Source organism: Puntigrus tetrazona, chromosome 15, assembly GCF_018831695.1.
Source record: "Puntigrus tetrazona isolate hp1 chromosome 15, ASM1883169v1, whole genome shotgun sequence".
Taxonomy (NCBI): Eukaryota; Metazoa; Chordata; class Actinopteri; order Cypriniformes; family Cyprinidae; genus Puntigrus; species Puntigrus tetrazona.
Genome location: NC_056713.1, coordinates 18962051 through 18989755, shown reverse-complemented (window position 1 = coordinate 18989755; position 27705 = coordinate 18962051). Strand labels below are relative to the sequence as shown.

Below are 27705 nucleotides of genomic sequence, written 5' to 3'. Positions count from 1 at the left end.
TAAGGTCCATTCATTATAATACAATAACATGCCTAATTGGTGTTTTATGCTTGACGAGCAGTTTATATAAAATAAAATAAGAGTGGGTGAGAAAGTTATTTGTAAAAATAGTGAAAAGTATTATCGAACTAAGATTATTAATAACTAAGAATAACATTTTATATGCCTCTTTCATGCCTAAACAGGCATATAAAGATAAAGTGTTGTTAACAGGCAATAATTACATTTTCACTGCCATTTATCATCTATCATCACAGAAAAGGACTGTGACAAGCCATTTAAAACTTGTTAAATTCTATTTAACTAGTGTATGTATTAGTAACTCATTTTAGTATTACGTATTAGTATTTACTATTGCGTATAGTTTATCTTTCAATAAAATGGAAATGACTATTAATCATACACCATTTAGTTTACCCTAACAATTTGAATATTCTTGTTCCAGTATTAATTAAATAAACACTAGTATGAGTTAATATTCAATTTTAAAGTGAAGGCTGAGTTACTAGTAACTTGTTTTAATAGTACTACTAAAAATGCGTGTAACTAGGCATACTAATAGTGAGAAGTAGATACTATTTAAAGCAATACATGTTAAAACGGCTTGCCATAATTTGGTATACGTTAAAAAAATATATTTAAATGTCCTTGTCCAGTTTATTTAACACATGTTAACCTGTTGTGCGTGTATTTTGATTCGGAACATCAATTTATGAAACATTACGTTACGCTATACAATGAGACGAGATCCCAGCTCCTGCAATGTCTTTGAGAGGATAACGCTCCGATACGGAGCACCAGCGGGAAAACCGGGACCCTGCTGCCGCGAAACATAGCTCAAATCACCCGCCGAAACACGATGCAGACGCGGTTAACAGCTTATTCCCACGAACACGGCTGCCCCAAGTGAGGAGCTTATTAGGACGCTGGAGAAATGCAGCAGGAGCGCTGTTCTTCCTCCGACAGGCCTCTGAGTCCTGGCTGTCTGCTGGAGTGCGACGCCGGGCGCAGCGCGGTCCGGCTCGGCTGCGCGGCGGTGGATTTCCCGGTAGCTGTAGTTCTTCCCGCCGGCGGCTCTGGGGAACGAATGGGACTGGCCACGCCGAAACAATTCTGCGCCATTCTCAACAGACCCCTGATAAGCTACACGATTCAAGCGTTTGAGAGGTGAGACTTGATATTCCGTGTCAGTGAGCACGTGAAACTTGATTTTATTAACCCGCATACTTGACACGTAAGTTAGTTTGTTATTAGCAGACGAAAACAGAACAACAATAAATCATTATGCCTGTCACAATTACGTCCGTTAGTTTGACAACTGGGCTTTTTTCCCCCCCAAGTAAACAGGCAGCAGTCCAAGGACACCTACTGCATGTAGATCTAGTCCAGAACAGCTTTCTCAATCCTTATTAAGAACATCTGCAGATGCTGCAAGACCTGGGAAAGGCTAAAAGCACTTGACATTGACTTGGCATATTTAATAAATTGCGCTGTGAAGTAAAAGGTTGCTTTGAGTTTCATATTCAAAAAGCTGTCACTTCAATTTCCAGGGACAAAAGCATAAACGTAGAACTGTTGTAATTCATTTTTGGAATATTACATTTCAATGTCCAGACTATATGACAGATGTGGCCTGAATAAACATACCTGAGATATTAAATTACGCTTCTGTCTGTGTTCTAATATGTGTATTTCAATACACTCTAGTATGCAAGAAATTGCATATGAAAAGAGTAGGATGTAAGTATGACCTAATTGTATCTTATTTTGTTTTTTAAATTTCATTTTACATTGTTGTAATATGTATGTTAATGTATTCCTACGTAGTTCTTTCATTTTTAAGAACTTAATTAAATTCAGGACACAGTTTGCATTGAAAATCGCATGCTGTGATAACGCATTAGTGCTTCTTCTTCTGTTAAACAAGCAGTCATTTATGTTCTACATGTTATGAATATGTGTAGAATATAATATTGTGTAATGTTATTGGCATAAGTACATCTGGATACTTTTTGCTTTTTGTTTTATAAATACTATGAATTCACTGAAGGGTCATTCCAAACCAAAGTGCTCAGAAATATCCTGCTTTGAAGGGTGCAACTGATGGACCCTTCGCTCCCATGATTCTTTGCACACGTTTAATTTGTTAAACCTTAATTGGCTTGGCAAGATGACGCAGAAGTGTGTTCCAAGGAACAGTTTTATGGTCCCCTACACCAGGGGGTTTCAACTTTGGCCCTCAAGACCCATTTTTCTGCTGAGTTTAGCTCTAACCTTTAGCTGTGTTTAATTGGGGTTGGAGCTAAACTCAGGAAAGTAGATCTCGGAGTTGAGGACCCCTGCCCTTTGGAAGGAATAGGGATGATTATGAGAACGTAACTATCATTAAAATCCACCCAAAACGCTAAAGCGAATGTATAACTAACAATGCGTTCAAACATCTGTAACAAAAACTGAGATGAAAATAAATTAAACCTAAATACACATGCTTATTTGTGTCAAAAGGCTTGTAGTTACAAGTATCCGCCTTAACTTAGGTCAAGTGAAGGCAAACAGCAGAGAAATAAAACATGTGTAACAGTATATTGGATCGGGGACAAGTCTTAAAGTGACAGCAGTGTAATTTTCCAGCTTTCTGTCATGTTAATAAAACAACAAAAGATAGAAAATCTCTCACTGCTCTTGATCAAAATATTTTACCCACCTCCAAGACATCCTAGGCGTATATGGCTTTCTTCTTTCAGACAAACACAGTCAGAGTTATTTTTTATTTATTTATCCTGGCTCTTCCAAGCTTGGTAATTCTCCTGGATAGCAGCCATGATTTTGAAGCTCCTAAAATCGGATATATCCACAAGTACTGCAGCGTAAAACTAACCTATCTGCCTTCGGGGAGTTATCACATGTAAGTTGCGTCACACGTCTAGTCAGAAGTCGACGAAGATGCTGGAACTTAGTGCTCTTGCGGAAAATAACTGGTCAGTTATTTTCTTTATAATTTCAAAACAGCAATATTTTTGTTACAAAAACCCTTCGATCTGCTTCAGAGGACATGTGATAAGGCGTAGAGGTTAGTTTTACGTTGCAGTACTTTTGAATATATGAGTTATGCAGAGCTTCAAAATCATGGCTGCTATTCAAAGCATTACCAAGCTTGGAAGAGCCAGATGAAAAAATACCCAAAATACTGGGGCTAAGTAAAAATTTGTATTTTTTGGGTGAACTTTTCCTTTAACTTTTTTAGAAATATTTATGAAATATACACAGTGAGGAATATGTAGTTTATGTATATTTGACAAGAATTTAAATGTCCATGTCATCAAAAATTTTTAATTATCTAATGCAAAAATAATAAAAAACAACTGCAAAAGATGTATATCATTATCGTGAAATAAAATCACTCATATCGTGTTATAAGGTTTTGGTCATACCACCCACCCCTACCTAAATGGAAATATTAAAAAAAAGCTAGAACAAAATAAATAAGCACATAATGAAAAATTAAAATGAAGTTGATTCTAAAATATAAACAAAAACTGTATTTACATGTAAGTGATGCTAAAACAACTGCTTAAAGCAGCATAATTTACTCTTTCCTTTGAAAGTATTTAAAACTTGACAAATGAAAGCTGTTTTATCTGTAATTTCTCAACAGATTATCATGGATTGGAACTGTTGTCGTTGTGGTTGCTAAGGAGAATCATGACTTGATGCTGAATATTGTCCAGAAATTTAATCACACGAAGGTAAAAGTAGTCAGCGGGGGAAGCACCAGACACAGGTCAATCTTCAACGGACTTCAGGCTTTCTGCAGCACTACAGACTCCCTGACGCCGAAACCAAAAGTGGTCATCATCCATGATGCTGTACGGCCGTTTGTGGAAGAAGATCTTCTGTTGAAAATCACCCTAGCAGCTAAAGAGCAAGGGGTTCGTTTTTTTGTTTCATAATAGCGCATTTGTATGGCGTTTAATAACAGTTCAGAGAAAAGAAAAAAAAAAAAAAAGAAAACCGCTATGTTTATTTCTGCCCAAGAGTATCATATATGCTGCAATATAAAAAAAACAGAGGCAAAAGTTAAGATTTAATTCAAATATACCTTTTTTCTGTGGCTGTCATTTGGAATAATTCATTTTAAACACTCCCTGAAACGTTTGTGGTGATGAACGTCCGCACTATCTGATCACTCCCTTCCATAATCTGCTGTACCACGGTCTACGTTTCTGTCAAATTTATGAGGTGAATGAAAGTCGGACCGCATTAGGCCGCCGAAAGACAATTTCTGATGCAGGCTTCGCGGATATGTGCGAAGCTGTTATGTAATAAATATCGAGAAACTTTTTAATATATGCTACAGAACAAGAATGCGCTACATATGTCCCATCCTTCCAAGGCAAACGCCATGAAATCAGAAAAGAATAGCTCCGCAGAAGACGAGAAATCCAGCTTCGTTTGTGGTTTGACTGCATCGCAGGCTGTTCCAATGTCCATAAATCACTAAGATAAACATATTGTTGACACCTCTCAGCACTACTCCTTACAGCATGAAACCGGATAAGATGTTTTAGCAATGTTGTTGCTGGCTTTGATGCGTGAGGTTGAACATTTCTGTGATTTTCTTCTAAATCTCCTCTCCAAGGCTGGAAAGCAAAACCCATATGTTTCTGAAGCACTCCAAAGAATATGAGAAGGATAGGGATTCATTGCATGACTCTAATACACTATTGTTTAGTAACCGTGAATAAACAGATTTTTTGCGGGGCATGTTTTTTAATTTTCTTACTGTCTACCTTGTTCTTTTCAGGCTTCGGGAGCAATACGTCCTCTGGTGTCCACAGTCATTGCAACCACGTCAGAGGGCTACCTGGATCACTCGCTGGAGAGAGCCAAGTACCGAGCCAGTGAAATGCCTCAAGGATTTCTTTATGACATTATTTTCCAGGCCTACCAGCGGGTATGAGCAACCCAGACACATTTATTGGTTGGAATGAACCTCAGATTCAATGTGCAAAGTACATTAAGTTTGACTGTCACCTTGACATTCCCACAGTGGCTGTTACGGTAATTTTAGGCATCTCAGTATGTTTATATTATTATTATTATTATTATTTTTATGCCATTTTTCAATCATGTTTTTAGATTTTTCCATCTAAATATCTTTTATATACATTTTTGTAAAATAAATATGACCTTTTTTTATATATATATATATATATATATATATATATATATATATATATATATATATATATATATATATATATATATATATATATATATATATATATCTTTCGATTTTTATATTTGAATTATATACATTTCCTTTGTGAACCAAATTTTCTATGGACTCTCCTATCTTTGTTTTTGTAGTAAAACTATTATGTAATCCGTAAAGTAATTATTTTACATTTTTCTATAAATATATCTTTATTTTTATCTCTCATATTTAAGAAATATGTTACAATTTGAATCCAATTTTCAGAGGAATTTCAATTATAGTAATTCAATTAAATGTGAATATGAAATAAATAGTTAACTATATATATATATATATATATATATATATATATATATATATATATATAAAAAATGTTTACCTATTTTTTTTACCCTTGTGAGCCTTCTATCACATTTCATTACTTTTTATGTTGTATCCAGTGTGTTTTAACCTTGGCACTTATTACAAATAGTACCTCACCGTGACAAAGAAACACTCAGTGTTCAAATCTTGGACCAACTTGCCTCTTTTGTTCATTGTCCCTGAGATTTGCATAAACTTACAGGTTCTTCTGCTCTAAGGAACTGTGACTCTTTATTATTCCCATGGTAGTTAGCTGTGTGTCAAAATAATAAATCATAATTGTTTAGTCTGGCCTAGGTTACATAGCCGACTGCAAGAATGCAGTTTTATTGTGCCATTTCTTCTCAAGATCAGCTCAAACAATGCTTTCACTGAAATGTTCATCCAGACGTTTTTTAAGGAGGTGGAGCATAATTTATTCCATCTTTTTCTACGTCATTTATTGCTGTAGGATTGTGATATTTGGATCTGATTAAGCCTTTGTCAAACTTTCGATAACAGTAACAGATAGAAGTGTTAAAAAGAAGCATTGAGATTTATAGGGCTGCTGAGAAGAATTTTTTGCTTCTGGAAAACTTTGATTTCACAGTTTTGTTGGTTTTGGCTGCAATATCGAACATTAGCGTGAGTTTTCTGTGTCAAGTCACAGCTGTCTGTCCTCAATTAATTCTAAATAAAGATAAAACCATGACATGAAGAAACACAGAGGATGAGGCAATCTGAAGAATGGGTAATATCAAGCCCACTTGGGTGTTACCTGACACTCCGGCTCTTCTGGGGCTTTTCTTCTCCAACCCCAACAGTGAAGGGTCTGCGAAGATTTATATGCTTCTCCTTGCTTTTTGAACCCAATTTTCTATGAGACTCTGCCATCACGTGACACAAGGCCGTCTATACTTCTTTTTTATGTAGCATTCAGCGCTCTTGACGCTTTTTACAATGGGGGTTATTTCAGGTGGGTGTTTTGAGTGAGGGTTTTTGGATGTAGCCGACGGCCATGTGTCAAAACCCTCTCTGTGGTAGCCTCGAAATGACTGATGCCATTTCAGCATGCCATCCCATTGAATCTCGGAGAGCTTGAGCTTCACAAAAGAAGAGACATCCAACCCCGTAAGGGTCTAGCTGTGCGTTGATGAAAAGGAGGGAAAAATGCCAAAGGTTAAATGATTGCAGGACTTTCTCCTTTAATTTGCCTTGAAATCACAGCACCGTGTAAGCGAAGCTCTCCTCCGCACCCGGAATGAAATATTGCTGTAGATATTGCCATCGTAATGTCTCAGGTGGCATGATTTAGGTTGTGTAATCCAACCGCTGTCTTAGAGCGATTCGCTACAAGAACTCTATTCAGCTTCAACGTGTTACCAGAATCAGGGACATTTCGTACAAAAATCCCATGCCCAGATGCTTGTTTCTATAAGAAACAGTCTTTCATGACCACAAAATTTAGTTCCCACACAGGTGTTTGACTGGAGGTTTCTATGGTTCAGATTTACTTCATCAGCTTCTCGTTTCACGTTGTTCTGGCTTTTTCTTGGTTTCTCCTTTGCAGTGCAGTGAATTTGACTTTGAGTTTGGCACCGAGTGCCTACACTTAGCCCTGCAGTACTGTGGCACGAATGCTAAGCTCATAGAAGGACCACCGACTCTGTGGAAAGTAAGGAACGAAGGGTTTGACTTTTTGTTGTCATACATGTGGGATTTATGCCATATATAGTGCGTCCAACAACAGTCTGAGATCACTTTGAACGCATTTTTTAAACCGTTTAAATGTGGAAAACATTTGAGATTTGCAAAAGAGTCAGATTCTAGGTCTCTACATCTAGAATTACTAGGTCACTGAGTCTGCGCCACATTAACCCAGAGGAATTTGATGCATCCTTTCTCTGCATTTTAATGTTTTGTACACACTAAGACAGCATTTTTAAATCATGTGACCAGTGCAAACTCACAGCGATGAAGACAGATATCACAGTGGTTTACTTTAAAGTCAGATAAAATAGTTCTGACGCCCTAAAAAGTTGCTGATGTATGTCAGGGAATACAACCAGCTTTCATGATTTAAAACCATATTTCTCCTTGTTATACTAATAATCTGCTGTAATGATATATACTAATGATCTACCACTAGTATATTTACTAGTGGTCTCAGACTTTTGGACCCCTATGTGTGTGTGTATATATATATATATGTGTGTGTGTGTGTGTGTGTGTGTGTGTGCAACAAACAATAAATCACTCCTAATGGTCTGTAAACCCACAAAACTTCTGCCATATTTGACATATTTGTTTTAAGCTTTACTTGTTTCAAACTTTAATGTGATGTTTTCCTTTTGTAGGTAACATACAAGCGAGATCTAGCAGCTGCGGAGGCTATTATTAAAGGTATTGTATTTAAGTTGAGCAGTAAAGAAATAAATATTTCACCAGCCACTGATTTGAGTCATTGCTGGGAATACAATATTGCCATTGAATGTTGTTATTGCAGACTTGATGTCTGATTATACATTTGAACAGGGCAAGTCAAAATAGACAGTTTTCCACAGTCAGGATCATTGGGCAAAAACAAACTGTTAGTAACGTGTATGTAAATATACAAAGAGAGATTGTGAACCACAAAGACTAACCTCCATTTCAAGATGTCTACATGTTGTCTTTTTATACAAACAGTCCTTTTTAGGAGAAATTCTAGAAATGACCCGTTATGACCTGTAAGGTATGAGTTGACCCAGCAAAGGACCAGTTCTCTGGTTTGGACAAAAATCAAAGATTTGGATAAAACACACTTTTTTTGTGAATATGTTGTAGTTCAGTTGTGTGCGTGATTTTAGCAAAGTTTCCATGCACTTATTTCCTGAAATTATGACCTTTTCTATTCAGCCAGTGCACTAAGCTGCTGTTGGCTTATAACTCAGTCCCAAAATACCAACCAAAGTGGAATAAAAGAACAGACTGCCTAAATGTTTTAAACTTGGCTAAGTATTAGGTCTCCTACCTTTTCTGAGTTCTGTCGTTGCAATAAAGCATCCCTCTGGCTGTATTTAAACTTTGCTTTGCGTAGACCAATATATCCGTGCTTTTACCTTTTAATGAAAGTTTGGGAAAAGCCATTTATTTAAGTACAATAATTGTTACTAAGATACTCTGATACCTTGAAAGAAATGTATGCTGTTATCTTGAGATAAAATGCCTAAAGTGGCAAATTGTATTTAATTTTTATTACATAAACATTATTTTATTTTACTTTACTTTTACAATGCTCTTAGAGCAAATTCTCCAAATTCTCCTAATAATCCTTTGACACATTTCAATATCTTATAAGCTTACCCGGTTATCTTGAGATAAAATAGATAAAATAATAATATTTATTATTACATAAACACTATTTCATTCTTATTTCTTTTTTTTTACAACACAAAGCTTCTGCAAAACTAGTTTGCAAACAGTTCAATTATAGTCACTAAAGTTACATCAACCATACTGTTGCACTTATTATCTGCTTGGTCTTGAAGCATTATATTTATTTTCTCTTCAGAGACTCTTTCAACATCAGCATGTATCATCGCAGGAGCCGAAGCAGAAGCTGTTGAGTTGGCCAAAGCACTTCAAAAAAATCTGAACACGGTATGTTACAGACGACATCCCTCGTCTTACGGTTTAGTTAAAATAGTCTTTGCTTAGGAATGCGTTACACATGTAGATGTTTAAAGCTGTCCGTCTCCATCTCGACTCCTTTTACCCCAATTTCCTACTCACCCCGTCCAACAACCAAGCTTTCACCTGTCCTGCAACTGCATGAGGACTAACAGATGGTGAGACAGATAACCTAGCCGTATCAATGCATGTACTTGCTGAAATGGATAAGGTGTCTTGTACAAGTGTGACCACCTTCCCATTTATTTCACACTGATTTTTGGAGCCGGTCCAGCTGGAGACATGTCTTCACGTTGTAGCTCTCGCTGTAGGAGATCCATCTCCCAGCGCACTGACAAAAAGGAAATATGACGTGTTTTATTCAGGCTGTGTGCTCTGGAAGCCCATCCTCCTTTGTAGCTGTTCCAAGTTCTTCATCAAGCAAATGTCCTCCTCTTGATAATGTTGCAAACATGAGAGCACCCAGCGTCCCGTACGGCTGATTGGTTCCAGACGTTGACGCTCCCCCAGGTGCCGACTGGGGTCAGTTCTCCCGAGCCGTTCCTGCGACTCGAGGGAGATGAAAGAAAAGGAGGAGATTAGAGATGAGGAATCAAATTTGTCCCAGTGCCATTTTTAAATCTAAGCCGCGTCTCCATTACAGCGAAGTGAAACTCAAAATTGGGTAACTTCCAGGTGTGCAGGTGGTACGATTGGCTCTAGGTACGTGTTTTGGTAATAAAGGATAACAGAGAGTGATAAGATGATCCTTTTAGCGAGATGTAATAATTACATCCATGTATGCTACTGATAAGAACTGGAACGGGTTGCGCTCTGCTTTCATCAAAGGCTCAAGTTCACTAGGGTCGAACACTTTTTGGATTAGAGTCTGAATCCGTGCGCATAAGGTGCAGATCTCGAACGTGGCATTTCGTGTATGACTGAGAGTGATATTCGCATTCCTCAGCTGTGGGATTTCGAGATAATTTAGAAACCGAGAGCATGTAGGTAGTGCATATATCATTTTAAGCTACATAAGTAAATCTCACACGAAAGAAAATCCACTTCAGATCCATTGGAGACTATACAATTCCATTGACTGCATGTAATCCTGGCATTTCAGTGATACTGCATAACTCTTGACTGTAATGTATTCCTACGTCAACCTCGGATTAAGCCACAACATGAGCCGGCATGATTCCCAACACGTAACTGCGGTTGAAATTAAGTTCCTTGGCCGGTAAAAACACATTTCTGTTTCTGAATAGCCTACAAATCCTTAAGATTGATCAAAAAGATTGTTTGCTTGTATATGTGGGGAAATGAAAGCATTACCAGAGTTTTTGCGTGATCTGTGACGTCTAATGAGAACCAAGTGTGTGGCTTGTTGTTTGGTTTTTGGTCATTATGAAGCACTTATTTTTGCTTCGCCACCATTGAAATAACTTGTGAACAGTATCTCGTGTGGGCTCAACAACCCAACCTGGTTCAGATGTCGAAATGATCTCGTAAATCCACAGTTCGGAGCGAGCTGGTTTTCGTCTAAAGCCGCGGTTGGTTATCTTTCAAGAACGAATAAGTCCTTGCATGTGTTTCCAATAACAATTTCATATTTCCAGTTTTCTCGTCAAGGTCGGGTCTGTGCCAAACACTTCTGTTTATTTCTGTTTATTTCATCTCCGTACAAGATATTCGACAAGGCCAGGGACAGGATATGATTTGATATGAGGGCTAAAATATGAGTTCATATGCAGAGCATCTGTGGTTGTGTTGCTTTTTATGAAAAGGGATGAATCATTAGATCTTAATAAATAAAATTTTTGTCTGCCGTGATGTTGAAATTGCTTGTTTTATTGAATTTGGGCTCTTTTCTTCTTTTCTCAGATGGAGACAGACGTCATTCCACGTGCAAAGCAAAGTAATACAGAGTACCTGTCCAAAACCCGAAACTTCATTCATATATCTGTGCGTCAACTATACAAAAACACACACACACACAAGCAATTCAAAAATCATAAATCAAATTTGACTTTTTAAATGCATTTTCCTGGTTTTAATGCAAATGACTCACCTGTGCTTTTTATTTCAATAAGAAGTAACAGCTTGTTTTTGTAATATTTAATCAAAATGTAATGTCTTTGTTCTCACTTTGAAACACCTTTGCTTTGTTGCTGACATTTAATAAAAAGGTCTTTTTATTAAAAGTTTTGGGGTCTTTCAGAAAACGTCTCTGATATTCACCATGGCTGTATTTATTTGACTAAAATATTCAGTCAAATTAAAACTGAAATATTATTATTATTATTATTTTAAGTGATTTTATATTTTTATTTGTATAATATTATTTGTGTTTTTGTTTTAGATGGCTGCATCAAACTTCTTGGGGGCATTGGACATGGTGAAATGTTTTGAGGACATCGACCACACTCGTTTATACCCAGTAGTTGTTGTTTGGGTAAGTTTCCATACACCCCATGGACCTTTTTATTTTAAAGGTATTTTAAAGTTCCTTAAAGTTATTTTAACCTTAAGTTGTTGCAATAATGTCAAACATATCATTCATTCAGTGGACACACTGAGAAGTATTTGAGAAAAGTAGATTGTGAGAGATGAACTCGTTTTGTCGTTTTCATCATTGTGACAGAAACGCACAATGTGCATCAGATCACAGAAGTGCTAAAACTTAACTGACGTTGCGGTGTTGGCAGCTGGAAAAACCCCTGATGTTTTGTTTCCTGGACCTTGTCCAGAGTTTGTACCTCAGAACATCTTAGTCTTAATCTCTGGGAATGTCATCACTCTTACCTTGATTAATTTCTTAAATGCGTTTCAAAAGCATAAAATCTCTTCTCCTGCAGTTTTGATCTCTGAATCCAGGGATCCGCACCCCAGTGTGGGAACCCAGCCTTCCTAGAATCCATATGTGCTTCCTTTAACGTTTCCTCCGAAGGCCTGTTAGATAACCTCTTCTCTCCATCATTATGTTTTCACTCGTTGTTTGGATTTCACAGATGCTTTGTTCTTATCATCACCACAGATGTGACGATAACACATATGGCTGTGAGAGCGTGTGATTGCGAGTGAAAACCTCAAGATTATTTTATAAAGAGCTGTTCGGAAGATTGCTCGACTTTTCTTTATGCTTACATTACATTTGGATCCGCTTAACATGCTACAACATTTCCTGTCGGGTTTTCAGTTACCTTTTTTGTACTTTAAAAGACACTTTGTTATGGAACAACAAAAAATCCATTAGAATCAGCGTAAACGGCAATTCCCCATTTTATACCGGGGTATGACCTCTGTTCAAAATATGTTTTTCTTCAAGCAGTTTGCAAAATGAGCACGGCCTGTTTTATTTGGTACGGATGCATACAAGCCACATCTTCCTGAAACGGTGATGTAAGCGAACGGAAAAAGAAATTGCATTAATTTAACGGATCGGTGATTGCTGGGTCAGTTGCAATGGAAACTTTTCGCTAAGAGCTGGTTCTTGCTGTTTTGCATGGGAGCACAACCTGTCCAAACACACAGAGAGAGCTGAGTGTTTATTAAAAAGAGTACTGTGGGGTACTTTTAAAATTAATGGGCCTGTCCCACGGCTGTATTTTTAGAATCGTTTTTTTTTTTTTAAGAATAGGGAATATTTAATTGAAGTAAGTGCGGGTTATTATGATACTATTAATTCCCATATGGATTAAATGAGTCACTGTAGACGTTAGATAAGTATTTAATAATTCCTGTTGATCAGAAGTATGCCATTGCTATTTTGGCAGCTAAACCCTAAAATATTTACTTAATTTAACAAAACATTTGCTTTTTCAAATTTCTGTAATGTTAGTAAATAGTTACATGAATAAAAAAAATCTCTATATAATTATGAGTTTATATTGAACCAAAATTGTTAGAAAAAAACTCTGACCTTTTTTTATTTTGTATTTAATGAAACAAACAGGCTTTCATATTAGCATTAAACAGTTTTTGTTTAGATTTGTTTCATTTTACGTTTGTCATTACTATGCTTTTCATAAACTTATGAACTCCCATCACAACCCTTCGGTTCGTGAAACCCTGCTATAGATAAGTAGGGATGTTATTTTTATTTTTTCATTCTTTCTGTTGACAGGTGCAGCTGAACATGACAAAGCAGTCTGTCGACAGCCAAAAGACAGACGAGTTCAGGAGTCTGGCCTCTGAAGTCATACAGGGAAATGTTCTGCTCTATGGAATTCAGATTGATCACACCAAGGTAATTTTCTTAATGAGATATCATTATGTCAAATGCGAAATTATAGCTTTGCCTACAAACTTTATCTGAGCCTTATCTGGCCTGGATAAAACGTCTAGGAACATCCAAAAGGAGCCTCATCTCATTGTTTGCTCAGAACGTGTCCTTTGGAGAATTAATTAAAAATCTTCACTGTATTAGCCATTGTGGCTCCGGGGGGGAAAAAAAAATCATGTAGAGTGATGTGTGAATTTGCCCTGTCTGGCTGTGGGCCCCATTAAAAAAATCTCAGACAGCAGAGGGAGTGGCGGTAATATGTGTTCGTCGTGATAAAATGCTTCTTTTTGTGAGATAGTGGAAGTGCAGATAAAGACCATGCATAAATCACGCTCATAGGTCTTGTAATAATGAGGATAATTCCTCCCAGATGCGCTTATTCATGCTTTACAAAATAGCTGCCAAGACTCTCTTTGTGAGTTCTGACCCATCCAACTACCTTCATACAGAATGCGATATAGGTTTTTTCAATTAGAGGTCATGCCTCCTAATTCGGTATTTTATCCAGATCGTTTTTTTGAGATGCAGTGAAACCGTCAGAAGTTTTCTGCTGCCAGTCACGCCTGAGGGTTTTTGGATGAGCCAACGGTTAAATATATAGACTTTCCATTGCCTAATACTATACCGAATTTATTCCACTGGCATCATTCATGCAGTCAGAATCAGGATTTGATGATCTCCGCTGGGAAATTTTAAAAGGCTCATATCACAAGCAATTTAGTTTTCATTGATCTTTTAAGATGAAATAACTAGGTGCATTATGAAAAAAAAAAAAAATTATAAATACTGATTTTTGCATGAATTGGCCATAAATTTAACAATACCTTCACCTAGGCTAAAGCACTGTTGCTCATTTCGCATAAAAGGTTATGTTTTTTAAAGGCAAGGTAGAAAAAAATATATAGATACGTTCCAAGAGTTAAAAGAGAGTTACGTTATAAATGACTGCGGGGTGGAATATTATTTTAAAATCATTTTAGATCATAGAAATAGGTTTCATTATAAAAATTTCCCGCTGATGATGGCTATATTCAAAGTGTTCATTAGCAAAAAACGATAACGTTTGGAAGTAAACTATGAATGTATGTTTTTTTTTTTTTAAATATTGGAAAGTTTGTTTCATAGCAAAAGCAGATAACTCCAGCAGTCATTTTTTGCCAAAAGCAGATAAGTCCACATTATAGACTTTGCAGCCTCCTCAGATGACGACCATAGACTGTATGGATGCGATCACACTCAAATATATTTTCCTTGTGCTTTTGCAAGGTTCCGTGAAAACGTTTCTACTTTCATTATCTTTTTACGCCCTGAGTAAGATATCACAGGTCCATCAAGTTCTAATCGAAATTATCCATCCTTGATCACTTTTAGTCAGCTTTGATGATTTCCTCTTAGGTAGCACGTCTTTTTAAAGTGAAAGAAGCCACGTCACCTGACCTGAATATAGCGTGCTGATTCACTAAAAAAGAATAATATCCGGCTTTTGTTAAAAAAAACATCAAGAGTACTTGTCAGCTTCTGCTGTAAAACATGAACACAATACCTTGAAAGTGGACAATATCGGCTTTTTTGACAAAACGTGTTTAGGGTTCAGAACGGAGAAGAATGCACGGCAATCAGCTAATTTGTTTTTTAAAGTGGCGTCTGTTGGTTTTTGCAAATAAACTCTTTTTTTGTAAAATGATTTATAATGATTTTTGAGAATTGAACAACTGTACCTTGGCGTGCATACCATGAAAAACTGTAAGTTGTTTTATCTGCACTAAAGAAGATGCCGTTTAAGAGTAGTTTAGTTAAGAGGAGTAAAAAAAAAAAAAAAAGGTTGAAGTGACATGTGGACGATTTTGTTGCTGTAGTCTTCCAGGATTATTTGATTAGAATCTTCGGGTTTGTTTTTCCTAGCCAGATGTTTGTACATGTGGAGCACTTAACTTGTGGAGGTTTGTTGTTTTGAGAGCACTGGCATCTAATAAGGATCGGTAAACATCTTTTCATAAATACACATTCAGTCTTCATTAAAAACTTTTTCTTACTTCTCCTTCAAGAATTCAGTATGTCTTGACTGTGTTCAGTTTGTTCAGTGACGCATTACTTTTAGGACAGGATTTGACTTCAGTCTTTCAACGCTTTTCAGTGAAGCTTGAGACCGAAACCTCCATGTCACGGACCTCCAGGTTGTTTTAAGTATTTCTCGCTAATCACCCTCCACGTAGATAGCGAAGAGATGTTTGCGTGATTCATTGTGTGTAAACAATGACAGGCTTCGTTAAACAAATAATTTCTTTCAGTCTTTCCACGGCATGTTTGTAATATGCAAAGTTTTTCTTATTAAATCCAGACTGAGGCGAGCTTTACGCTAACAGCCACATAGCAGCTTTGTACCGTAAACATAGATAGATACTCACCAAGACTGCATTTATACGATCAAATAAGCAGGGATATTGTTAAATATTTTTACAATTTAAAGATGTTTTCTATTTTAATATATAACTATAGATTTCATTTATTTTAAAATATGATTACATTTATTCAAAGCTGTGTTTTCAGCAATGTCCTGTGTTTTCTAGTATCCTGTTATTATAAATTCCTTTTTCAGGATTCGTCAATGATTTAAAATTAAAAAAAACAAAAGTTGTTTTACGATTAAATACATTACTGTCCCTTTTGATCAGTTAAATGCGTCCTTTCTGAGTAAAAGTATTCATTTCTTTCTTAAGAAATGACTGAACCCAAACTTTTAGATTTATAGTTTTTATAATAACTATTTAACATGTGCCTTGGTGTGAGTAAGGTGATCTGATGGTGACAATATAGGTAACTTTTTGGCCCTGTCGGTGCCTGGCCAGTGAGTGACAGGAAGTGTCACAGGATCTCCTTCGCACACAGGGCCTGGTGGCCTGTCATGCGCTGAAAAGGCTTGTCACAATGATAAATAGACACTCTAATCCCTCCTGTGAGAGCCCAGCAGTTTACCCACCCCTCACTTCCTTCTCCTCAAAGCATCCAGCTGAGGAATCTAAACCCGAGAGGAGATTAGCTGCTCCTTAGAAAAGAGAAAGAGACTCTCTTACCTGCCCAGATGCACCCGTTTTTGAAACCGGATACATTGTTTAGCCCAAATTTGGTCCATCTTGAGTCTTGCACTTCAGCCTTACTGGCACTGCAGTTTTTGAATGTTTTTTTTGGAGGCTCGATTGCCAAAATAATCAGTTAGATTTTCTGAAGATTAATGATGTTTTGGGTATCTGCAGGTTTCTATAGGAGTCCGTACAGTACTGTGATGATTTAGGAACCACAAAAAGGTATCAGATCCTTAAATTGTCTAAAATAACCCTTGCTTAAATGATGTCAGGGTGGAGGGTACCTCAACGTCTCTTTTTATGCCTGTCTGCCTTTGACAGCGCAAGTGTATTTGGCCATACCCTCCGCTTAGTGTCGGATTTACGTTCCAGTAGTCATTTCTCATTCTCCAAATATTCCCCTTTCTCTCCATGTGTAATTGTTTTTACATTTTCCTCATCATTCTGGCTGGCACAAATGCACTGCGGGAGGAAAAGTAAAAAAACCCCAAAAAACTGGGATCTTGAAAGATCCCTGCTGACAACTCCAGGCTTCTCCTTTGATATTGTACCGCAGTGTTAAACTAAAAGATCTGTGCTGTGGCAGCATGCGTTGGGTATTCTTCATATTTAATTCTAATGATGCACTGAAATTTCTTGGTCAAAACCTCCACGAACACAGAAAGTCAACCGTTGTTTGAAATAATAGACCATATCAATCCTATTAACGATATCCTATATATTTTTTAATAGTGACTACACTAAGAAAAAAGTTGTTTAATGTAAATGTAATGGTGCACCACAAAATCGTTCCTAAGGGTCAGTTTTGTGAAATTGAGATTTATACATAATCTGAATGATGCATACATCTCAATAAATACGTTTTTCATTGGTGTATAGCTTGTTAGGAGTGGACAATATTTGGCCGAGGTACAATTATTTGAAAATCTGGAATCTGAGGATGCAAATCTGAGGTTTACAAGTAAAAGCTGTTTTAAACAAATATGTTGATGTATTTTTATGAGAGAGAACAAAAGCATGAATTTGGTGGTGTTGTTATTATTATTTTTATGGATTATATTTGTTTTATATTCTATTTGGAAAAAAAAAAAAATTCGCTTCATAATTGATGTTAATTGGTGGAGTGGGGTCGTGTTGATTACTTGTAAACTATTATTGTTATGCTTTTATTAACTGCTTTAATTCTGACGGCACCCAATCACTGCACATGATCTATTGGTGAGCAGGTGGTATGATGTTTCTCCAAATCTGCTTTCAATAAAGAAACAAACTAATTTAAATTTTTAGGTAAATTATTACTTAAATTATTACTTAAACTTTTCATAATGCTGATATGCAGACAGTGCGTGATGCCTGCAAAAAAAACCTCTCAAACTGATTTTTGTGTAACCTGTGTTGTCCAAAAATTGTTAATTAGTTTATGTAATTGCAGACGTTGTGGTTTCTGTTTACAATTTCTGACCCAATTGTCCTTTTGGACGATTTTCGGACGTTGCGGTGATCAACATTTTAATGCATCATTGTGTCCGCCTCCGGATGCATGCTGGCATGTCTTATCATACACCGTAACCCACTGAAACTGTTTATTTAGCATTGATTTGGCAGATTACATGAGCCACTGATACGCTCAAGATCCTGCGTATGCATGCAAACTCTCACAGCGAGGCAACATTCCATTCAAGAACATTCGCGAAAACAAATTAGATTAGAAATTAGAGGCTGATGCTTACCAGGGGCGACCAAATGGGTTTGTAAACATTCAATCAGGAAAAGGCCGTGGTGGCGTGTTCTACCCCATGCAGCCTGTCCACGGCAGAACACTTGTTTTAGATTTGAGGCGACCACCCACCATCAGGTATTGAATGTCCACTGCGCAGTAATCTTGTTTTGAGTAAGGAGTTTTTCAGGATTTAGCATGAGACTCGTTGGGTCGAGTCGTTTGAAGTGGTTCACCTCTGACTTGAATCTTTTTAGAAGCTCTTGTTCTTTTCTTGGTGGTAAGTCAGGTCGAGCCGCTGAAAAACGCAAACTTTTGAGCGAGCTTTATCCTTACACTGGAAACCATTAACCGCACCATATATGTTAAATATACAGTGGAGTCTAGAAGTTTGGACCACATAGATCCTCTTAGATTTAAAGTCTAATTTAAGCCTGGAATTCAGATCGTACTGGATATGTTATGGAGGTTGTGTCAACAGATGTCAGTAAAGCAAATCCTATATTTCTGCTGCACGTCATTTAAAAAAAGTTAGGCAGAAAACAAAACAAATGAAAAAACAAAACTTACTATTCCAATTTTATGTTTTTAAGACAAGTTTCTCATGCTCACCAATGCTGCAATCGTTTGATCAAAAGCAGTAATATTGTGAAACATCATTGCATTTTCTATTTTAATATATTTTAAGGAATGATTTATTCTTGTGATGCAAAGAATGCTGAATTTTCAGCATCATTACTCCAATCTTTAGTGTCCAACGCTAATGATCCACCAAAAGTCATTTTAATATAATGATTTGGCACTTGAAAAACTTTTTTTTTTGCAATTATTCTAAATACTGCTTCATATTTCTGTAAAAACCATGATATATTTTTTTCTGAATCATTTCACAGAGACCTCACATATTTAAAGCAGAAATCTTTTGAATTTGTGTAATCTTTACTGTCCTTAAATTTCTTTACATCCTTGATAAATAGAAATATTGATTTAAGAAAACCTTCCTTATCTTAATTTTTCCTGTTTTACTTTTCACTTTCAGATGTAATGTATTTCTAAAAATACATAAACCCCCCAAAAAATTTCAAATCTTTAAAACATAAATATAACACAAAACATAAAATATAAAATGTTTAAATGCCATTTAAAATTTACAATATATAATTAATTAAAATATAATTCCTTTATACATTAAAAGCACAAGAAATTCCTTGTATGAAATACATTATCTGGCCACTTAGGAGTAATCCATGACGCGAAGAGGGCACAAATTGAGTTAATTTAGTTTTATTAGTATATGGGCAGAGGGGTATTTATGTCGCATCTGTATAAACAGTGCTAAGCTATTTTGCAGTCTCTCACACTTTCACCTTTACTCTTCCACAAATGACGACTGTTTAGTCTATGGTAATTCTTGTTTGGACAGCTCGGTAACAAATGCCAGCAGGCTTTTGTTTGAGGCAAAGGTGAAATATTTACGTGATGAGGCTTGTTCCTAATGCATCAAGACGAGGTGCGGGCGCTTGGCGATGGGCGAGCTTAGAGGCAGAAAATAACGATGCAGAAACCGAAATGCTGAAGGAAATAACATACATGACCCAGGCTGATCTTTCTGTGTGTGTCACAAGTGTAATGAGGTGAACTCAAGAGGTTTTGTTGTTAACAGCGGATGTTTGGTTTCTGCATGTGGGCCTTGGGGTATCATGACATATTTTACAATTTTCAACAGATCTGTCAGTGTAAGAAAGCATTGTGGTCTGTCATTGTTTAGGAACGTATCTGTCGCCAGGTCAAGTACAAACATAGAAATCGCTCCCACTGACTTGTTGAAATAGAGCAGCATTCACAGGTATGGAAACAAAAGCTTCCTGTATTTTCTTCGCCCCGTTCCTGTGAATGTGGTAGGTTACGCCCGAGGCTGTTCTACAGAGGGGGGGGGGGGAAAAGGAAAAAGAGAGATCGAGAAAGACAGTTCACTGAGGAAACCTGTTTAAGACACGAGAAACTATAGACTGCATTCTCCTCGTAACCGCATGACGGAAACCTTCATTATTACTTTGATTTTCTTTCAGTGTACCTTGACTTGTTTATCTGAGCAGTTCCTGAATCAATATTGTGCGGTGCAGTGCTTCAATAGGAATGTGGATGCGTCGTCCAGTTTAAGAGAAAAGATAATGACGCTCAGATCCTTTTAAAATCAGGTGAGACTGAATGAGAATGACGGGGTCATGTTGAGGACACTTTATCCAGGCACAGTCCCACAAATCTGACTTTTTTTTTTTCTTTAAGTATTTGTGCTGATGGTACTTTTTGAAAAATCAGTGGGCCGAATCATCTTTCGCCTCTGGCTGGAGTTTTTTGCAGAATAAAGTGATAATGGAAGAGATTAACAACTGTCAAGTGTTTCTGACACTATAAGCCAGTGTACAATTTTCAATCCAAACCATTTTGACTTTCATTTAACTGACATTTCCTGTACATTAAGTTAACTGTACAGAGTCAGTCGCTAGTTTTTCCCTGGAGGTATTATATATAGAATTAGTAGTATTATGTAGATGATTTTGCAATGTCTTTTCACCTTTTTAGACTGCTTCCAGCTTAAAAAATCGTTTGCCTTACCAAAGTTATTATAAGATTAAAAAAAGTGTGTTTATCAATAAGTACAATAATTGTATACTAAAAATATATTATGCTAAACTCTCTCTCTCTCTCTCTCTATCTATCTATCTATATATATATATATATATATATATATATATATGAGTATAATATATAGATAAGAAGAAAAAATATATGCAAATGCATCGTGTCTAATTATTTTCTAGTTAACTGAAAGCGCTGAAACAACTCAAAAGAAGAAAAAGAGTAAGAAAAGATCAATAATGAATGAAAAATTGTAATTTCTTGAAAATATTAATGTTAAGCAGTTATTTTCACTGTATGTTTCAGGCTATGCTTTGTACTTTATTCATGGAAGTGGCAGATTAATTTTAAAAGATTGAAATTTAAGATTCAAGATTAAGCTTAAGATGTATTGTGTCAAAAAGTGGAAAAACTTGATCTACTTATTAATTCATACTTGGCATGGTTGTCAAAGGCCTATCTAGTACAATTAAAAACTCACAGAGAGTCTCTTGACCTGCGGTTATTCACTAAGCTGGTCTACTATTAAAAATGTCCCTTTGGATACAGTTACAGTTGAGCAAGGTGAACCTCAGAGTTCAGCCCCATATCACATGTCTGAAGTTGACAGCAACTTGGGCTCGATGTCTCTGTCAAGCTCTTAGCCTCTGGCTACTGTCGTATGATTGGCAGTCCGGAGGGACATTCAGGATCTGGCGCTATTATAATTTCCCAAAAGGAATGCACAGTCAGAGTAAGAAATGTAATACCATGTTTTCAAAGGGTATATAAGAACCTGCATGGGTCTTAATGGCAGTATAAGACATTTTCCTTTAAAAGTAGTGGTTAATTGGGCTGTTCCTTGTTAAATTAGCAGCACAAGTTAATTAAGATAAGCTTTTGGTCAGATCCTTTCACTTTCTGCTGCCTCCTTGTGGTGGACTCCCACACACGTTCATTTAAATCACACATCACCGCTGAAAAATGATTACTTGCAGTGCGCCTTGGCTGAAAGTGTTGGTAGTAAAAGTCTAGCACTTGTCGTATCGATCTGGTTTCAGTACTCTTTCCAGTTCAGCTGGCATTAAAGGGTTTCGAAAACCTTCACAAAGTTCATTATAAAGAGACGCTGGCAGGCCTGCAGTGGAATAAGACTCGCTTGTTGCCAGAAAAAGACTGAAGGGTGCAAATTGTCATTGTTAAATGCCTAATTGTCGAGGCCCCATCTTCAAAGAGACCGCCGGTGACGGTGTGAGGAGGGCCGCTGCGTGCTGCTGGAAAACTTTCTGGATATGCAGGATTTTCAAGGACAGTCGGTGAACGGCTCATTGTGTGGTCCTCTGCTTCACAAGCTGTCATCTTTAGGACTTTACGAGTGAGTTTTCTTTGCATTGTAGGTAAAAAAAGTATGAAAAAAAACTGCATAATTTATAGTTTTAGTAATTGCTGAACCATATCAGGTTATGCAATAAACATTGACGCTTACTTTTCTGTTATATTACATGGAAAATGCCTATATAAAAATGGTTTCACAAACATCTTGGTGTGTTAAAAGATATCCAAAGCTTGAGTGAAGTGGCTCTCTCGAGGGAAGCCAAGGCCAAGTACAGAGAATTTCATTAGTTCTGCCAATTTCAGGTTAAAATTAGTTTGAATAGCCTTTTTTACATCATTGGGAGAGTTTTCCACTAATGGGAGCATCATTAGGGGGAACAAATGAAAGAAAAGAAGGGATTTAACAATGGAAAGAAAGCAGCCACATGTCTGGTGTCCATGATTCTGATTTGATCTGTCTTTTCAAAGATTTTCTTCTTTTCTATTAAATTACCGTTTTAAGATTACAAACACTGGCCTCTTATTCCCTTCATTGTTGTTTCTGTGCTTTCCACTCACAAAGCTTTGTTGGATATCATTCTGAATGACCTAATTGATCTCTTGTATTTCACTGCATCAGTATTAAGATTACAAGAGATATCGGGGGATGAATGAGGTTCATATGATACAAATAGTTTTTATTGTCTGTTAAAAGAGCTTTGATCTGTTGGCTTGGGAAGAAAGGCTTGTTTTTTTTTCTTTTTTCCTGTAGGGCAGAGTTAGTAGTGTAGTAAACAGCATCTCGATCTTATCCTCTTCCTTTAGGAGAGGTGAATTAGGCTGGCCCGGGGCCACGGTAAATGTTTTATCCATCCCATAAAAGCCTGGAAAAGATACTGGAACTTTTGGAAAATCCCTACAGTCACAAAAGATGAGCTATTCCATCTGAGACTTTAAGAAATTAAAATTCCAAGTGTCGAATTTCCTGTTCCATGTGTGCTTTTAAGTGTTGGCCATGACACCGGGACAGAATAGAGCTCATTAGTGAGCTTTCTGCTGTCAGGAATGGAAAAGTGACGTAATATTATGACAAATCATAGTGATTACCTTCAGATTTAATCATGTAACATATCTATATTTAGCATTGCAGCTCTTTAAACGCATTATTTTTTCTCATTTTGACCAACTTTCTTTAACCACAAGGAAAGGTAATCATCTAAATAAAATCGTAAGCACATACATTGCAGGTCCAGCACATTTTAATGCATATTTTCAACTGGTGTGGGTGGCATACTGGTAGACGCGATTAACCAAATCACGATGAACATGAAAACGTATCGTTTCGTACGCATTTAGGCGTGCCCATATAGCATAGGATTATTGAACAGAGCTATTTTTACCAATTTATAGGCCAGTTAAATACGCACACTCGTATGTGTCAAAAATGCCCATCTTTGCAAGTATCCTCGTGAACACAGCACAATTTTAAGTATTAATTGAAAGCAAACAATATGTGATATTGGAGCTGGTCAGCTGTCTAATATTCCTGCTGTCTCATTTATGTTAATCAAACAACATAAGACAGACCGTCTCTCACTGCAGTCAATCATTGAAAAGAAGAAATATACATTTAATTTACCCAGTGAAGAAGATGCAGTTGTACATTTGACTGCCTTTTACAATGTATGTAGCATTTGTAGCATTTTTTTTTCTCCTATTCATAATTTTCAGTTTTCACGTGATCTGCTTGAGGACCTGGAGGGCAAAACGTCTATAGATCTGCAACACAAGCCTAATAATTTTCCATCTGTTTCACATCAGCAAATATTTAGATAACCTCTCAAAACAATAAAACAAAGGTACGTGAACAGTATTCAGGTTTGGGCAATTTGCAATCCACATTAAGACCCCACGGAAATATTTCAATAATTAATGCGACAAAACGTTGTAAAAACACTTAAAGTGGCATTATATTTTTAAAACAATAATATTATAAGATCAAATTCAGTAATCCCCATATTACTGATGCATAATTAACATAGGCAAGCAGATCAGGCCGGAATATAAATGCAATCTGTTTAACGGTCTAGTTTCCTATGGAAAACCAGCTTGCTGACTGCTTACTTTTCTTTAGTGAGCTTGAGGTTTTTTTGTTTGTTTGATTTTCGGACCCTATTTCCATATTTTATTTAATTTTTTTCCTTTTTCAGAGGGAAAATACAGAGCTCAGGACATGCATAATTACATTTTTAATCTTGAAAACTAATTTTTCGAATGTTACATAGGCATTATTTTATCTATATACAAAAGATCACGGGGAGCTATTGCTTACAACAAATACAAAAATACGCTCACCCCCTCTATTTTCAACCGCTGAATCAATCACTTAACCCGTTTACTCCAATGTGACATGGCCTAAATTAATACGCTATATTTTGCCCACCACATTTCAAATGAAAATAGACAGAGCTTAGCACTTTTATCCTTTTTTTTGTTTTACCAATGTTTTGTATGGAACCACAACACACTTCAGAGTTAAATCAATTTTCATTTAGCGCGTTGACTCGAACTCAACAGTATTATTATCTTGTTTTTCTCCGCACGTGTCACTGTGATTTTTCAGTGTCATGGCAGCTCAAATACGTTTCCGGGCCAAGAAATAAGTTGTTGATCCTCTGCTTGCTTATTACATACGAGTCATATTTTGCTGCTCATTGGAAACATGAGACTTAAACCTTTGATCCTCGTTGGTGATCTTCATTTCAGAAAAGAAAATTCCCATATATTATTTTCCCAGTAGGACTGTCGTGTCACACCAATAACAAAACGGGCCACATCAGTGATGTTGTCATTAGATGCGGTCAAGTAGGCGAGCTTTTCGTCTTTCTGCGTTTGTAAATATTCCACAAACATCGTGCTATTTTCCGTGAACCCGGGTTTTACATGTGGGTGGCAATCAGGTCGGGGGCCATTTGTTCTTCATTTCCTGACTAAACAAATACACTGAGGCCATTCTTCATTGGTTTAGACCTCATTACAGAATGTTATCTGATGATACGCCGATATAGGAATTTATGCCATAAACTTTCTTGCTATATTTGAATTGTGTGTGAAATCTGTCTGCGAAGTAGCTGTCATTAACTGAAGAGTAGGAGGATTTCAGTTGACCGCTTGCAGATGTTTTGGCTCCTTACCCAGAGTTTTGTACCCATAATTAGGGAACAGTGACTATATTACACAGGGAAAAACAAGGAGCCTCCTCTACGTTTCAGTCCTTTTTTTTTTTCTTTTCTTTTCTTTTCTTTTCCAAATTGCCTCCAAATGAAGATTAAAAAGCAGCGCACATCGCAGAGCTGTTGAAGTTCAGGAACCGCTGCAGTATGATCATTAATCGTGATCTTGGGGGGGTTTTTTCACAAATTTTCTTAATCTTTAGATTTTGGTTTATTTCATCCTCCTGCTTACAAATTGAAACCTGCGGCGTTAACTGTGGAAAATATGCGTAAGGTTTAAGAACATCTTATCCATGGATTTGGGAATTTGGAAGTGAGAGGAGTGGAGAACCGCTACTGTGAAAAAGAAAAGAGTGACGCATTCAAATAAACGTAACTGTTGTGGAAATCATTAAGTTGAAGGTCATAAAGAAGATTATTTCATTATTGCTTTAAACTGATGATGGTCGCAATTTTGTTTTTGTTTTTCTGAGCCAAAAATATATATCACCCATTTTCTCTGATTTATCCATTTATAATGTCACTCAGTGTGGAGATACAACAAAAATCAATTTTATGACACATTAAAAGAGAAATTTCTTTCACCCCAAATATTAATTTCCATTTTTTCCAATGCCACTGTCCTAGGTTTTGCCCTTTTGTCAGTTAGATTTAATCATTTAAAACACAATAAAATTGAATATGCCTCTTTATTCCTATTCTTTTATGTATTTTAACATATACAAGTCAGAATAAGCCTGTTGTTTGAATGTTAACGTAAATATTGTGTTACAGTGAATGACAATGTAACATTTCAACCATTTTTTGGTTGAAACCTTAAAAGTAGGCACTTTTCTTACAGTTAATGTGCTTTCTTTAGACACTTCTTGTGAATTATATATATTTTGACCCTATATATATATATATATTTATATATTTATATATTATATATATATATATATATATATATGTATATATATAGAGTTTAGATTGTTATTTTAGGAAATATTATATATAATATTTCCTAAAATAACAATCTGAAACCTACCTAAAAGGAAGAAAACCGAGATTTTGGACCAACATCAGCTGAAAAGTGTGGATTTTCATTTTCTAATGTGGTTTGTACATCTAAACAGAGAAGACGAGATGACCAGATGAGAAGACCAGAAGAGCTGTGCTGCAATTAATCACTGATGCAAAAGCACATAAAGTCTTGGTGGCATGAAGACATTAATAGAACAGACCCCAAAATCTTAGACAAAAGACATGAAAACAAAACCTGAAACCCTGTGAGCACAATAGGAGGCCTGCCCTTTTTATCTTGGGGTGCCAAATATCATGGCATATCATTGCTTTTCTGCCAATGAGAAACCTGGGGGGGAAAAGCACAGTACAGGTCCACTGGCATTTGATTATTTTGATCACATCTGTTTGTGTATTAAGTGCCTTTTATATGTGTGTGTGTGTGTGTGTGTGTGTGTGTGTGCTTTCAGGTTCCAGAGCAGTGGGAGAGATCTGTGGATAGACTCGCTCAGATCACATTCACTCTCATCAGAGACAGAAATGCTACTCTCACTGGACAGCTGCTTCACGCCTGAAACCGAAGCACGTGAAGATGCGTTACAGCAGACAACCAGGATGTGGCCTGCGGACTCACGAAGATAGAACACAGAATCTGGAATGTCAAACAAACATAAAGGCATTTCAGCATAAAATAAATGACAAGCAATGAGTGAGTGACGGTGAGGCTGACAAAGCATTGATTCGGTTCTTTAGGTAAGATCTCAAGGTAGTCATTTTATAATAACAGTTTGCCTGGTTTGCCTAGGGCTCATGTACATGAACACACAAGCACAATCAAACACCTCTGTGAATCGTTAAATATATTTGTTTGTAAAATATTAATAAAACAAAAAACAAAAAAATTACTGTCTCTTTAGCTTTTTTTTAAGCTTACTTAATCTTGTTTAATTAAACTTTATCTTGTAATTGAAAGATTGGGCTCTTGTTTAGGTTGTCTCTATATTTAATGAAATGCTGCCATCTTGTGGAGGAGTATGAAAAGTTTCTATTGATTTGGCTTCACAAACTAAAATCTTTTTAGTGAAGCGTTCAGTAAATGTCTCTTTGTTCAATATTTTTAGCAGTATTTTTATTAGCAGACTATCTGATTCGTAAAAAACGGTTGCAAATCTTTGCAAATGTTTTTTTTTTTTTTTTAAATGATCACTTTTAGGTGACTAATATTTTTACATGTCAATAAATTG

At 36.4% G+C, this 27705-nt stretch overlaps 1 protein-coding gene across 1 annotated transcript; it reads left to right on the top strand.

Annotated features, from left to right (window-relative positions):
- The first annotated feature begins 54 nt into the window (after nucleotides 1–54).
- On the top strand, nucleotides 55–27359 carry crppa (CDP-L-ribitol pyrophosphorylase A). The gene is made up of 10 exons (XM_043259010.1): nucleotides 55–1167; nucleotides 3656–3929; nucleotides 4805–4954; nucleotides 7131–7235; nucleotides 7918–7963; nucleotides 9114–9202; nucleotides 11096–11176; nucleotides 11574–11666; nucleotides 13338–13460; nucleotides 26932–27359. Exons 1-10 carry the CDS (start codon nucleotides 935–937, stop codon nucleotides 27034–27036), a joined length of 1299 nt encoding a protein of 432 aa, XP_043114945.1. The 5' UTR covers nucleotides 55–934; the 3' UTR covers nucleotides 27037–27359.
- Nucleotides 27360–27705: the final 346 nt, after the last annotated feature.